Source organism: Vulpes vulpes, chromosome 3 (assembly GCF_048418805.1).
Source record: "Vulpes vulpes isolate BD-2025 chromosome 3, VulVul3, whole genome shotgun sequence".
NCBI classification, from domain to species: domain Eukaryota; kingdom Metazoa; phylum Chordata; class Mammalia; order Carnivora; family Canidae; genus Vulpes; species Vulpes vulpes.
The window spans coordinates 75,901,987-75,916,773 of record NC_132782.1 but is presented as its reverse complement, the minus strand read 5'-3'; the positions used below and the strand labels follow the sequence as shown (position 1 = coordinate 75,916,773).

The 14,787-nt window shown below is 39.8% G+C and overlaps 1 protein-coding gene across 2 annotated transcripts in view; it reads right to left on the bottom strand.

Annotated features, from left to right (window-relative positions):
- Window positions 1-14,787, bottom strand: part of LOC112934119 (S-adenosyl-L-methionine-dependent tRNA 4-demethylwyosine synthase TYW1) — a 201,860-nt gene that overhangs the window by 75,639 nt on the left and 111,434 nt on the right. For both annotated transcript variants that reach the window (XM_026017508.2, XM_072752780.1), the window contains exon 13: window positions 5,607-5,742. In XM_026017508.2, the coding sequence (XP_025873293.1) occupies window positions 5,607-5,742 (136 nt within the window). The remainder of the gene's footprint in view (window positions 1-5,606; window positions 5,743-14,787) is intronic.

Here is a 14,787-nt window from a genome sequence, read left to right as displayed (position 1 = left end):
TCATTTTCTCTTTCTCCTTTACGAAATAACAATGCTACCAATTAAACATGATATGCCATCTCTGGCTGCACCTAGCTAGAAATGCTTAAAAATGACAAAATGTGTACATGGCAACTCAAGAGCAGCAGAGGCACCAGGGCTCCCTCTCAAGTGTGATAAAGACAGGAATCTGGGGATACTTGGGGTCTCAACTGGTTAAATGGCAGACTCTTGATTTCAGCTCAGGTCATGATCTGAGATGATTTCCTCAGGTCATGATTTTCTCAGGATCAGGAAATCAAGCCCTGGGCAGGGCTCCAGGGAGTCTGCTTAAGATTCTTTCTCCCTTTCCCTCAGTCCCTTCCCCCTGCTTACATGCTCTCTCTCTAAAAAAATTTTTAGAAAAAGACAGGAACCTGACTACTATTGGACCCCCACAATTAAACAAGTGTGCCAGAAGACAACACATTCTTGCAGACACCCCGTACGGGCCCCAAATCAGGAAACTTAGTGACTAGGAAAAAAATGTGTTCTCTCCTGTGTCTCCCTTACTAGGAATTCAGACAGAACACTTCTGGTCACCAAACGTGTGAAGGTCTTTCCCCCACCAAGCAATTCTCTGTGACACTAGAGGGGTGTTTTATAATTTAACTCATTTCTGTCACTGCAGCACACTTTAGATGTCAATGACAAATCTAAATTGTCACCTATGTTTCTGACCATATATATATATATATATCAGAGGTCCCTATGACTTTCCTCCCTCAGATTCGGTTAATTTGCTAGAGCAGCTTACAGAACTCAGGGAACCTTACTTACATTTACTAGTTTACTAATGGATACAGAAACAATGACACACAAAGAGACAGGATAAGGTCTGGGAGGGCCTCAGCCCAGGAGCCTCTGTCCCCGCAGATGGGGGTAAGTTACTCTTGCGGTATGAATATGTTCATCAACCAGGAAGCTCCCCAAACCTTCTGCTGGGATTTTTATGGAGGCTTCCTCACATAGGTATTATCAATTATTTACTCCCACTTCCAGCCCCTCCTAGGAAGTGGGGGGGAACACAGGAGTGGGACCAGCTTGGTCTTTCTGATGACCAGCCCCAGTCTAGGAGTCACCTAGGAGTCCACCCAGAGTCACCTCATTAGAACAACGAGGGTCTTCATGGTCTTACTACTCAGGAACCTACAAGGGTTTTAGGAGCCCTATGTTAAGTACGGGGTCAAAGACAAAATACTAGAACAACAGATGCTCCTTCTGTTCTTACCACTTAGAAAATTACAAATGTCCTAGGAGTTCTGTGCCCAGAACTGGGTATGGGAGCCAATACATAAATATTTTCTATTATCTCACACTGAGATGAAAGACTAAGCTGTCCTTAACATGAATAAATATCAGCAGCATGGAAACATACTATGACCTGATTTTAACAACAAAAAGCAACACATAAAATTGAATGCTGTATGTAAAAATGCACCCCCCAAAAAGGATTAAACAGAAATACTTTAAACATTAGCAGTAGTTGTCTTGAGGCAATTTCTTTCCTTCCCTCTTTATATTTCTCTTTACTTCCCTCAAAGTTCCATAGTGAACACATAATGTTTTTATGATCAGAGATAAGGAAGTCAAATATTAAATGCTTTTTTAATCTGCAAATTGTGGGCCACTGGTTTATCTAAATATTCAGTACAAAGCTATCTCATTAACATACAATAAGCCCTCCTTAACAATGAAACAACATTAACTCCAATAACATCAGGTAAGAGCATGCTCACATCTGTAGAAAGAGTGCTAATGTTTACATGCGATATCCAAGAAAGTGTAACACAGAAAACTATTTTTGTCTTTCTTTTCAAACATGAGGTTTCAAGAATATTAATGTATCGCTTATACTACTGGATCTACAAGCTGGTGTTATAACATGCTGGCAGAAACACATCTGGTCACATTGCTGATAAAAGGCTACTGCCAAAGGTAGGCAGTGCTGTCTTGTACAAGATGGATTTCTTTTTTCAAAAAAGGACTGTTTGACAAGTAGCTATTGACGACAGATATTGAAACTAACAAATTTTTGGCTGTGTTATCTTGATAGAATTGCTTCTTAACGCCACATACTCAAGTACTAATATATTTCTCCCCCACATTTTAAATGGAACATTCTGACAAAGGATAAAGATCTGGGAGCGTAAACACTATACTTGCCAAGAGTAAAACAAAAACAAAAACAATATCCTCCTACCTTCTTCTACTTTGGGTTACACTAGCTCATAAATAGTCTGAAAATCTTGGGACAAAAAATTTCTGTTTATAAAGTTCAAGAAATTCTTTCTCTTCTAATGCCTTTCCTCGGTAAGCCTAAAACAAGTAACAAAAAAGTACTTAAAGCACTAAAAGCTGAAACAAGTACAAAAGACCACAGTATAGAAGTAGAGATGTTCTAGTTGAAATATCTGAAAAGTCATTTTTATTTAAAAACTCAACAATACCAGATTACAGAAATAATTTGTTTGACCCTAGCTAGTAAGTATAGTTACATCAGTGTTTTATTTTTGAGTGTTAAACCAAAGCAGACCTTTCTTAAAGTTATCTACTGTATCAATAATATAAGATGTTCAGAAGAAAATAATGCAGCTAGAGTTAATTTAAGAAAACTTTTGGGGGAATCCCTGGGTGGCGCAGCGGTTTGGCGCCTGCCTTTGGCCCAGGGTGCGATCCTGGAGACCCGGGATCGAATCCCACGTCGGGCTCCCGGTGCATGGAGCCTGCTTCTCCTCCCTCTGCCTGTGTCTCTGCCTCTCTCTCTCTCTCTCTGTGACTATCATAAATAAATAAAAAATTTTTTTAAAAAAAGAAAACTTTTGGGATCCCTGGGTAGCTCAGCGGTCGGTATACCATCTGCCTTCCACCTAGGGCGCGATCCTAGAGTCCCAGGATCAAGTCCCACATCAGGCTCCCAGCATGGAGCCTGCTTCTCCCTCTCCCTGTGTCTCTGCCTCTCTGTGTCTCTCATGAATAAATAAATAAAATTAAAAAAAAAAAAAGAGAGAGAGAGAGAGAACTTTTAAGAGTAGCTTCCTGCCACAGATCTTCTTTCATAAACGTCAACGTAAACAATACAATAAGAAACACGAACTCTAATTACTACAAAATGCTTAGAAAGCAGTTGCCCTAATCTGCCAGCAGATAGTTTAACATTTTTTTTAAGATTTTTTTTTAAAGATTTTATTAATTTATTCACGAGAGACACACACACAGAGAGAGAGAGAGGCAGAGACACAGGCAGAGGGAGAAGTAGGCTCCATGCAGGGAGCCTGATGGGGACTCGGTTCCGGGACTCCAGGATCATGCCCTGGGCCAAAGGCAGGTGCTAAACCCCTGAACCACCCAGGGATCCCAAAGATTTTTTTTTTTTTAACTTACTTGACAGAGAGAGAATGAGAGCACAAAAAAGGAGAGCAGAAGAGAGAGAACCAGATTCCCAGCTTAGCAGGCAGCCCAATGTGGGGCTCGAACGCAGGACCCTGAGATCATCACCTGAGCTGAAGGCAGACACTTAAGTGACTAAGCCACCCAGGGGCCCCTAACATTTTTTTTAAGTAGGCCCCACATCCAGCACAGAGCCTAATGCAGGGCTCAAACTCACAACCCATGAGATCAGGACCTGAGCCAAAATCCAGAGTCACAGATGCTTAACCGACTGAGTTATCCAGGTGCCCCATCTGCCAGCAGATAGTTTTAATAGCCCAAGGAAACTTTTCCAACCAGAGTTACGTGGACATGATAATGATGTTATATGTAAAAAGCTCACAGGTTAGAAAATACTGCAGAACTTCAAGTTATAGCATTACTCTCAATGAGTCAACCCAAAGTACTTAATATTGAATTGGACATGTAAAGGCCTGTAACCTTCAGATAAGAATGCATTTTGTGGAAAATTTTGGCCAAAAGAAAAGAAAAGAAGTTATTAAGCCATTTTACTAATGCCCACTTCTCATCTTCCACACCTGACTATGTAGACTAGAATATAGCTTAGGTAACAGTCTCAGATATGTCTGGTAATGCCAGCCCCTGCTGCTTGCTTTCTATCTCATGCATTCTGACCTATAAGCCATGTATCTCCTGTCTCAGCAACAAGTAAAGGTGATATAGCTAAGGGTGAAGTCCAGAGAAAAGGAGATTTTAGGAACCAAAGAAGCACCAAGCTTCCAAATTTATAAATTATCCAAGACATATCAGAAACCAAATGCCTATTGTGCATTACCTAAATAATCAATGCTAATCGCCAAACAGCCAAAAAAAAAGTACTGATTTAACTTCTCAACCATAAAATAGGGGAAGGTGGAGTTTGAGTTATCTGAACAATCAAGAAAATGTATATGTACATCTTACCACTACAGAGCTCTGTTGAGTTTCCACCCATTCGTTCTTTTAAGAAACACTTCCAAATATCATTAAATGTGCTGTGCTAGACTTTGTGTGGAATTCAGACACAAGTAAGCAATCCAGTTGAGGAGACAGAATCTAAGATCAAATAAACAAACAAACAAAAAAACCAGAAGAAACTATGTATGTTATCTATAAAGACTGAAGAAGGGAGAAAGGAACAGCAGTCTGCCCCTGGAAAAGGCTTCAAAATTGAAGTAATAATGAAGCCGAGCCTTGAAGGTCACACCAGAACTTCTCCAAGTTAAAGAAATGGAAAGAAAGGACAAATTAGGCTCTGCGGAGGTAACCAAAGACTTAGAAAAAGTGGTGGGCACATCTGCAGAAATGCCAACAGAAGCAGGGAAGTATTGCCTTCCTGGCGCCAGTCAGTGATGAATTAGGAATGGCAAAGTGTGAGCAAAGGAGAGGGAGGGAGGTTTTCTGGGATGGTGAGTGAGTCCCAGATGTGGCCTGCATGTCAAAAGTCACTTGGAATGTTTAAAATGCAGATTCTCAAATCCCACTAGGAATAGGAAATTGTAATTTTTGAAGCTCCTGTAGTGATTCTCATTATCTGTCATGTTTGGGTACAGCATGAAGAACTGCAGGGCAAAAGTAAAGAGAATGGGAAAGGGAAATTGCTACAGAAAAAGAAGGGAGGCAGAACTAACAAAAAATACCAACTACTGAGATACAGGGTTAATGGGAAAGAAGAATCAGAGGTACGTGAGGTCTAGAAGAATAGGAAAATGAGTACGATGTAAGAGAAGACACCAGAAAGAGCAAATGTTGGCAGAAAAAGATGAAATCTAGACATTGTGAAGCTGAGTTCCTCACTGGGTAGGAAATTTGGTCTTAGAGATTCAAGAAAATTCACCTCATATTTAAACATAAACTATTTGCTGGCACTTCTTCTAGAGTTGGTATGAACTGCCACTTTGCCATGTTTTATTAATTAACTTCAGGAGTGTGTATTTCTCTCCCTAAATACACGAAGGGCAAATTACACATATAAGGCAGAGCACTACAACTTAACAGGAATTCAATAAATATTTATTGAATAATGAAAGTGGAAGTCTAAAAAAAAGGTTGAAGGTTTTATTCATTTTTTTATTATTATTATTATTTTAAAAAGAAAAGGAAAAAACCCACCTCTCTCCACTTTTTTTTCTCTCTTTTAAAGATGTCATAATTCTTACCTTTGCTGCCAAGGCTTTTAAGCTGTTGAGGAATCTCTGCCAGAAATCCTTGAAGAGTGGGCGGTCGATTTTCTTCAGGCTATCTTTGGTGCTAGCATCCACACTGACATATAGCTGGGTAACTGGTTTGAGGTTCCTTCATAATTAAAAAAAAAAAAAATAGGGAAAAAATTATACCAATGTCAGGCTTTTCATGATGTGAAATTTACAGTCTATAATAGATGTGGTAATTAAACATTTCACAGGGTCTGCAGTCTTCTACCTCTCCCAAAGGGCTGAAGTAATGGCTTTCATAAGGTAACAGAATGGGCTGTCAGTTGATTATTTCTAACCAGGACTGATACCTTCCTTAATAAACTGAAAACATTCAATTACTTAAAACTGGTCCCTCTTCAAACACTAGCTTTTAGTGAAAAGCAAACAAAATGAGATCTAGCTTCAGGTCAGGCACCATCAGCCCCAAGCAATTAGAAGAGGTCTCTGACTTTAGTTTCCCCGTGAACTCTGCCATTCAAGCCTCACAGAGCTGAAATGTCACAAACACGTGGGGTCTGTGCTGACAGGCCATCTCCCATCATCAATTCACTGATAGAAGTTTTCTAAGGAACAAGAAACAACCCAAAGAGCTCAAACCTTCTCTGGAAGGCACAAAACCACATCAACATTTCACCTATGCCTCAGAGAGCCAGAGTGGGTTTAGAGTACAGCTTTGCATGAGCAAAAAAAAAATGACCTAGTCAGGGACCTTTAAACAATGCAGAGCTAAAAGAGCAACCAAGCCCTTACAAAGGAGCACAACCCCCAAGAAAAATATATGCTGCAGATTATTTTTGCCTTCTTGATCAGTTTCCGTGAATACCGTTCATTCTCCACTTCTTTCAAATTCACGGACTCTTTTCACTGAAGTCATTCTTATCCAACACACTACTTGCTAGTATACTTGAAGCTCAGATAGTACCCTTTTCAAAACCTCCCTGTTCTCTCTTCAAATGGGTCTCACAATTCATCCTCTTCAATAAATTTACAACTAGAAATGTCCCTTTAATAGTCCTTTGACCAAATTCTCCCACTACTAACTTTCTGTAACTATTCCAGAATTTGTATTCACCCCTAGAATGTTATGTATGCATTTTTTGCTTCAAAGTCTATGTACTTTTAAAAGTTGAAATATAATTCACATATCATAAAATTCACTATCAAAGTGGCTTATATGCTTTTTGTTATCTATCAATATCAGTCTTATCAATCCTTGAGTGTAAGACCTTGAAGGGCAGGAACCATATTTTTCTTTTTATCCAGCCATACAGGCAGATACTTAAAGCTACTTTTTACTTGATATTGTTGACTTGAGCTAACCCAACTTTTAAGGGAAAGAATGCAGGCCAAACAAATGCTTATAATGATCTGGCTTAGTGACATATGGAAAAATCAGAAGAGTCTAAACCCAAAGTTATTAAAAGTGGAGAAGCTCTGACCAAAGTTAAGAAAGAAGTGATTAAAATACTGGCAGGCTCATTGCTTTAATCCCTCTCCAACGCTGCATACAAAGGGAATCTTTACAAGTTTAATCCTGTGTCACTACTGACCAAAGGACATCAATTAACTGAAAATGAAAAACAGGAGCACACGGTTAATGGCACCATTCTGTCTCATCATCCCTTTTGCTGGGAGCCTCCTTAATAATAGACAAGCTATGCTACCTTAACTGGACTTTATGTTTTACAAAAAATAAATTAAAAAAGAGATTGTCTTAATGGATGCTGCTGGCTATCGTTATCTGATACTTACAGGGCCTTGTCATAAAGTTGCCTAATGCAAGATGGGAACTGGTTTGACCTTTTCACTATGCCTTCAGAACTATTTAAGATTATGAACAGTAAATTCCATAGTTATTTCATAAACCTCTATCATTTGCAAAAAAGGAAGACCTGGACACTAATGGTACCAATAAGAAATTTTAGTCAGTACCAAATGTCTGAGACGCTATAATCAAGAAAGTTTATACATCTCTTGGGATCCCTGGGTGGCACAGCGGTTTGGCGCCTGCCTTCGGCCCAGGGCGCGATCCTGGAAGCCTGGGATCGAGTCCCGCGTCGGGCTCCCAGTGCATGGAGCCTGCTTCTCCCTCTGCCTGTGTCTCTGCCTCCCTCTCTCTCTCTCTGTGTGTGACTATCATAAATAAATAAAAATTTTAAAAAAAAGAAAGTTTATACATCTCTTACCAAGGATGAAGAAAAGGAAAGAAAAGTCCCTAGGAATCAGGGAGCTTATTCCTAAGGAACTTAAAACATTACAAGTACCTTGGAGAAATTTTCTGAGCCTCAAGGATCTTATGTCTACCTATTATCGGCCTCTATTCCCAGCACAAGCACTGAGGTTCTCAGCATGGTCATTTATCTGTCTCCATTCCATACAGAGATAGCATCATTTCAGTTCCCCAAAAAGCAAGAGAATATTATAACCTTAACATCATGATAGTGATTGGTGTCTGAGAATCTCACATTGCTGCTGAGAACAATTAAAAAGGACAATGAAATAAAAAGGAAATACAATCCTCAACTCAATCCTCAGTGAAATGCCCAATGAATCTTGCTCAAATAATAGTGACAATCCTTCGTCCTGTTCATTTTAAATCTCTGAGTTAAGAATGATCATATATACAAATGCACTGACAACTGAATGTAAAAATCGCTCTTCCTTTTTGCCTTTCTATAGAGATTAGCATGTGCTCGCTTCAGCAACACATATACTATAGAGATTAGCAGGCCATTGGCTTGGAAGGTAAAATGAGACCTACCAATCTAAGGCTCCTGGTGTTTGCTGAAGGTTCTGTATGTATGCTGGGGCATGCCTTCAATGCCTAGGCAGGCAGTAGACCTCTGCCTCAGTTTTCACTGTCTGCTTACTCAAGACATCAACATGAGGCAGGGATGAAAGCATAAAACCTGTCAAGTCTTCCCTAGCATGCCACAGCCCTGCCCCTTGGGCTAGCTTCTAGCTTCCCAGGAATACACTGGAGCTTTCCAAAGTTCCCTATGAATATCTCATTCCCCAGCTTTTCTGCTTAATTTCTTTAGTCAGCGTCTTGTTTGCCCCAACCATTATTGCAGCCTCAGGCAGCTGTGAGGTTAAATGATTGCTGATAACTGTTTACAAGAAACACCCCAGGAAAAAGCTTCTTCACTGGACAAAACGTGAGTCATCTCAAATAAAGACAACCCCTGTGTGTGAAGGGTTCCAGCGAACTGCCACATAACCCACATGAGGACAATTTTCTGGAAAAGGGACTCAAAAGAGAGTTCCAACTCTGTTTTGCCTCCTCCCCTGGTTGCCAGGGTTAGTTTTTACTATGACTGTAAGTTATTGGGTTTAAGGCTACTGCAGAACTGGGGAAGTTGGAATGGAATAGGACATACTAAGACACCATGAAGCTTAGGACATGACATAGACATATTAACATATCACAAAGCTTACTGTTTCTATTGAGATGCAACCATTTTTTTAAGAATAAATGCTCCCCAGATTGTTGTGTACCTTTGGTTAAGAAAAAGTGGATTCTGACAATTTTTGCTAGTATACTCATTGTTTTTATAGAGGAGCAGGTTTTGAAGGTCTGTACTCTGTTATTCCTGCTGACATCCATCACATAAGTTTTGTTTTTATTTCCATCATGATCCATCACAAATTTTCTGCGCCCATTGTGATTTCCTCTTTAATACATAAATGAATTAGAAGTACACTGCTTAAATTTTAACAAACAAACAAATAAAAATTTTAACAAACATACTGGAATATTCTAGTAATCTTTTTTGTGTTGATTTATAACTTAATTCCAGTATGTTCAGATACTATGCTCTATATGATTTCAATACTTTGTTGAAATTTGCTATAATGCCCAGCATATGGCCATTTGGTAATTATTGTGCGAGTTCAATGTTCTTAAAAAAAAAAAATTATATTCCAAAGTTTCTAGCTCCAATGCTCTATTTCTGTAACATAGGCTAAATCTGATTTAGTCATTCAAATCTTCACTACTCTTATTGATTTTAATTGCTTGTTCTATCAGTTTGAGAGAAGTATGTTAAAAACCTCATAGTTCTTTCAATGTTGAGATTGTTATTGAGTGTTTACAAGTTTTAAATTGTTATGTTGTTTTATGTTCCCAATGGGTTTAAAATTGTATTAAGAAATGTCCATCTTATCTCAAGTAATGGTGCTTGTCTTGAAGTATACTTTGACCATTACTTAGCGTACCTTTCCAAAAGTGAAACTTCTACGCATTTTCATGTATTATCTCATATACTCACAATGTCATTATAAGATAGTCATTACTTTAAATCAGTTCACAGGTAAGGAAACTAGGCCCTGAGAAGTTCTCTTCCCAGTGTCACTAAGAGAGCAAGAGACTTAGGATTCAAACCAGATCTCTTCTAGACCAGGGCCTAGCTCTTACCACCTCACTGTATTTCCTCTTTTTTTTTTTTTTTTTTTTTTTTTGCCTATCTGGACTTACAGATTTTTTAATTAATTAATTTATTTGAGAGAGAGCGAGCATGAGCAGGGGGATGGGGCAGAGGGAGAGGGAGAAGCAGGCTCCCCACTGGGCAGGGAACTGGATGGGGGGCTCAATCCCAGGACCCTGAGATCATGACCTGAGCTGATGGAAGATGCTTAACCCACTGAGCCACCCGGGTGCCTCTAGACCTGCATATTTCTGAAAAGTATTCCATCACTTCATAGACACAGAAGAAGACTATATTTTAAACTTAACAGGTTTACAATAAACAAACCAGGCTGGGGGGGGGGGGGGGAAGCTTCTATTAAAAGGATCAGGTGATATTTATAATCTTCATTTCATTGTAAGCTGTTTTCTGTAACCATTTTGAACTAACAAATACAAGTAAACTATTTTTATGAAAACCCATGCATTTGGGCAACCCAGGTGGCTCAGCGGTTTAGCGCCATCAACTTCAGCCCAGGGTGTGATCCTGGGGACCCAGGATCGAGTCCCGCATCGGGCTCCCTGTGTGGAGCCTGCTTCTCCCTCTGCCTGGGTCTCTGCCTCTCTCTCTGTGTGTCTCTCATGAATAAATAAATAAAATCTTTAAATTAAAAAAAAAAACTCATGCATTTCTTCAAACATTTACTAATCATCTAATATGTGAAGAGCTATCCAATTTATAGAGATTCTCTAATACATATGGTAAATGTCTTAGCAAAAACTAAGGAAAACATAACACAGAGCAAACAAAACAGAAATACTGATAGAAGAAGCAAAACGAAGAGAATGAAGTTCACACATAGTTTCAGAAGAAGGTGCTCAAAAGTCATGAACAAAGGGACAAATTTGGTGGAGGTGGGGAGGCCTGGGAAGTTAAGTGCGAATCGTGCCACAGTTAAATATGGAACATAGTTCTGTTTTCTTATGATCAGCTGCTGGCACACAGAAAGCTGTGCATGAGCAATATTTACCAAAAAGAAAAAAAAATAAGATTGAAAATGCAAATTTAAAAATAACAAAACAGATAAGAAAATGATAAAAGTAAAGGGGGACTACTCAAGATGAAGATACTAAGAGTGTAACAGTCTACAAAGAGCTACACAAAGTTTCCAAAGAGCCTCTAAACCCTAAAACACTCATAAAGAGGGTGACATGATCATAGGTTTCAAATGTCCACAAAGTTGGGACAAACCAGTTAGTTCTCCTCGAGTCCTCAGAGAGAAGAAATGATTTAGTATTGCAGAACACCACTCTCAACAACTTCATTACCTTACAATATGATGATTTTCAGAGGTCTGCTTTTAAATAAGGTGTCTTGTTGTCGGTCACTGGCCTCACAGCACAGGGTAATTTATAAAAAGGAATAACATGGTGTGCTCTAGCAGAACAATGGTGTGATGGACCTTTCTAATTGCAGGGCTGAATGCAAACACAGACTGTACAGAATTAGAACAAGGATCCTAAACTCACATGTCTATAAGGGCAAAGCCACTTTTTTTTTTTAAGATTATATTTATTCATGAGAGACACAGGCAGAGAGGAGAAGCAGGCTCCATGCAAGAAGCCTGATGCAGGACTTGATCTGGGGAATCCAGGATCACACCCTGAGTCAAAGGCAAACGCTCAACTGCTGAGCCACCCAGGAGTCCCGGGGCAAAGCCACTTTTAAAGGAAAAAGTTCTCTGGACATCAAAACACAGACTGCATATGAAACACGCAAGAATATTCTTTCCTTATTCAAAGCGATATGCTTCCATTTTCCTTAGACCATGTGGAACCTTTCACTGTTTCACAATTGTTAGAAATGGTGACAGAAAGTCCTCTGCTATGAGAGAATGAACATCACAACTCCTCTGACCAGTGGCAGGTGACACTCCTAGTGAAGGAGACAACGAAATGGGAAATAGTCTGGCAGGCTGAAAATGACAGGCTTCATTGAAAAGATAACTATTACTTGGTATGCTATTGTATAATAAGATATATTTACTTATGTCTAGTTCTTCACATAAAGTTCCTAAAACCCTTGGCATTTCCTGAGTGACAGAAGTTCCAGAGAAGCATCTTTTGTTATCCTAATAGCCCCCTTCAAATATAAAGATTTACTTTACTACTGAAATGATTCCCAATGGGCCCCTAGATAGCTTTAGGATAGGGGCTGGTTGCCAGAAGAACCAACTTTCAGACCCCACCCCTCAACCTCTAGGGAGGGGAGACAGGCTGGAGATTGAGCTAATCACCAACTGACAAAGACTGAATCAATCCTGCCTATGTAATGGTAACTCCATAAACCCTCTAAATGATGGAGTTCTGAAGGCTTCCAGGTTGGTGAACACACGGAGGTACTGGGAGGATAGTGTGCCTAGAGATGGTATGGAAGTGTGGCATCCCTTCCCCCATACCTTGGCCAATACATCTCTTCCATTTGGCTGTTCCTGAGTTGTATCCTTTATAATAAACCAATAATAGTAAGTAAATTGTTTTCCCTGACTTGCTGCGAGATATTATAGCATATTACTGAACTTGAGTAGGGCACAGCTGGTTGGTCAGAAATGCAGGTGCAATCTGGAACTGCCACCGGTATCTGAAGGGGGGCCGTCTTGTGAGACTGAGCCCTTATGCTGTCTGGTCTGCACTAACTTCAGGTAGTGTCATAACTGAACTGAATCATAGGACACCAGGTGGCTCCCACAGAGAACCGGAGAACTGCTTAGTGTGGAAAAACCCATGCATCTGGTGTCAGAGTATAGTAATAAAACCAGAGAAGACTGAAGTGTTCTGGTATTATAAAGACAGCACTTTATACTTGGCTTTTGACAATTTTTGCCAGATTGTCTTTTCCAAAAGTTCAGATTTTATACAAAATCTCTGGATATTAACCCTTGGCTCAAAAACCAACCAAACAAAAAAGCTTTGAAACATGGTACAGGACAAATAAACCTACTTCTGATCAGCTGCCAATCTGAAAACCTTTGGTCTTAATGGCCCTCCAGCCAACCCATAAAATTATAATTGTTTTTTCAACTGAGTTCCTAAAAAAGAGTGAGTCTCAGTGGTTCAAGGTCATCCTCCTTAAAAACTAAAGCCCACTGTGCCCATATAGTGGACTACATACATGGCCATAAACTCCTCCTCTCCCTATATCCACGTCTCCTTGCCCTGAAGCTGGAAGTGCCCTCTCAGCTGGGACTTGCTTCGGACAATGGAAGTGAGAAAGTATGACACAAGCAAAGGTTCAAAGGTGCTTTTGCATTGAAGCTTGTCCTCTCTTGCTGCTCTCAGAAGTCGTGCCACCGTGTGATGAAGTTCAGACTAGCTTACTGGAAAAAAGAAGCGACATGAATAGAGGCCCCAGTTGTCCGAGTCATGGCATCTAAACCAACGAGCCCAGCAGATCTGCCAACTGACACATGACACAACACTGAGACCAGCCAAGCCAGACAAGATCAAAAGATCTCCCAGCTGACCGAGAATTATGAGCTCAATAAATGGCTGTTAGTTTGAGTGACTCATTTTAAGATGAGTGATTACAAGAAAAGATAACTGATAAGATGCTGCAATATCTCAGTGCTATGTGTGCCACAATGCCACTATAAAATGCCACTGGTTATGATGGAATTCAGAGGGCCTTTCCTCAAGAGAAAAGGCTCTTATGGTCCAATCACTACCAGTCCTATTAGTATTATTAATGCTAAGTGTCTTACATATTCTGGTCGCCTGTATTAGCCCTATGCTGACAAAATCATCAAGCTGCACAGAGTCTGATAGCTTTCTCATTTGCCCAAGGTGTCAGCTTCTATTCTCCTTGATCCTCTAGGATCACTCACTGTAAAAACTCCCCTTAGGGGGAGAACTGTCAGCAAAGAGCCACATACTTGGAGCTAGAGGGGAGACTGAAATTCTCTTAAGGAAAAGTTGAAGTACCTGAAAGGATATACACTTGCTTGTGGGTCAAGGGAAGGCCAAGGGAAGGCCAACTGACAAAGTCCAGGATCTCCTTAGAAGATACCACAGAATGGGTATACTACAGAAACTTAGGGGGAAAATTTTTTTTAACTAAAAGCAAACAATTTAGTACACTCCCAATCACCCAGAGTACATTATTACTTCCTAGTGCATACTCAAAGATAAAACAGTTGCAAGATAGTCACCTGATAGCTCAACCGAATGAGTAAACTTGGTGTACAGAATAAACACTATAAAAGTTAGGGGTAATTTCAAAATTCATGGCCTCTGTGCTATACTCGTAAATCTACTGCTTGTTTTTCTGAAAGAAACTAAGACACCAGAGATAACTGGTATTTGAATTTCTCTAAATTCACAGAAATAAAACAGTATCATCTGTACTCAGAGGAAGTAGTTCTCTTTCCATTTTTCTCTTGGGCCACATGGGTTAAAGCGAGAAAACCCTTAGCTACACTCAAAGAGGCCTCAAGTCAGAAAAGTATTAGTTTAAAAGTAGGGGTACCTCAGGACTATTTTGTTTCGCTACTCTGCAGTCTGGAGTATTTCAAACTCATAGTTTATAACACATCTTAGTATCCGGTATGTCAAATCTCAGTGCTCTTCTTTTTTTTTTTTTTTTAAGATTTAATTATTTATTTATGAGAGAGAGAGAGAGAGAGAGAGAGAGAGAGAGAGAGGCAGAGACACAGGAGGAGGGAGAAGCAGGCTCCATGCCAG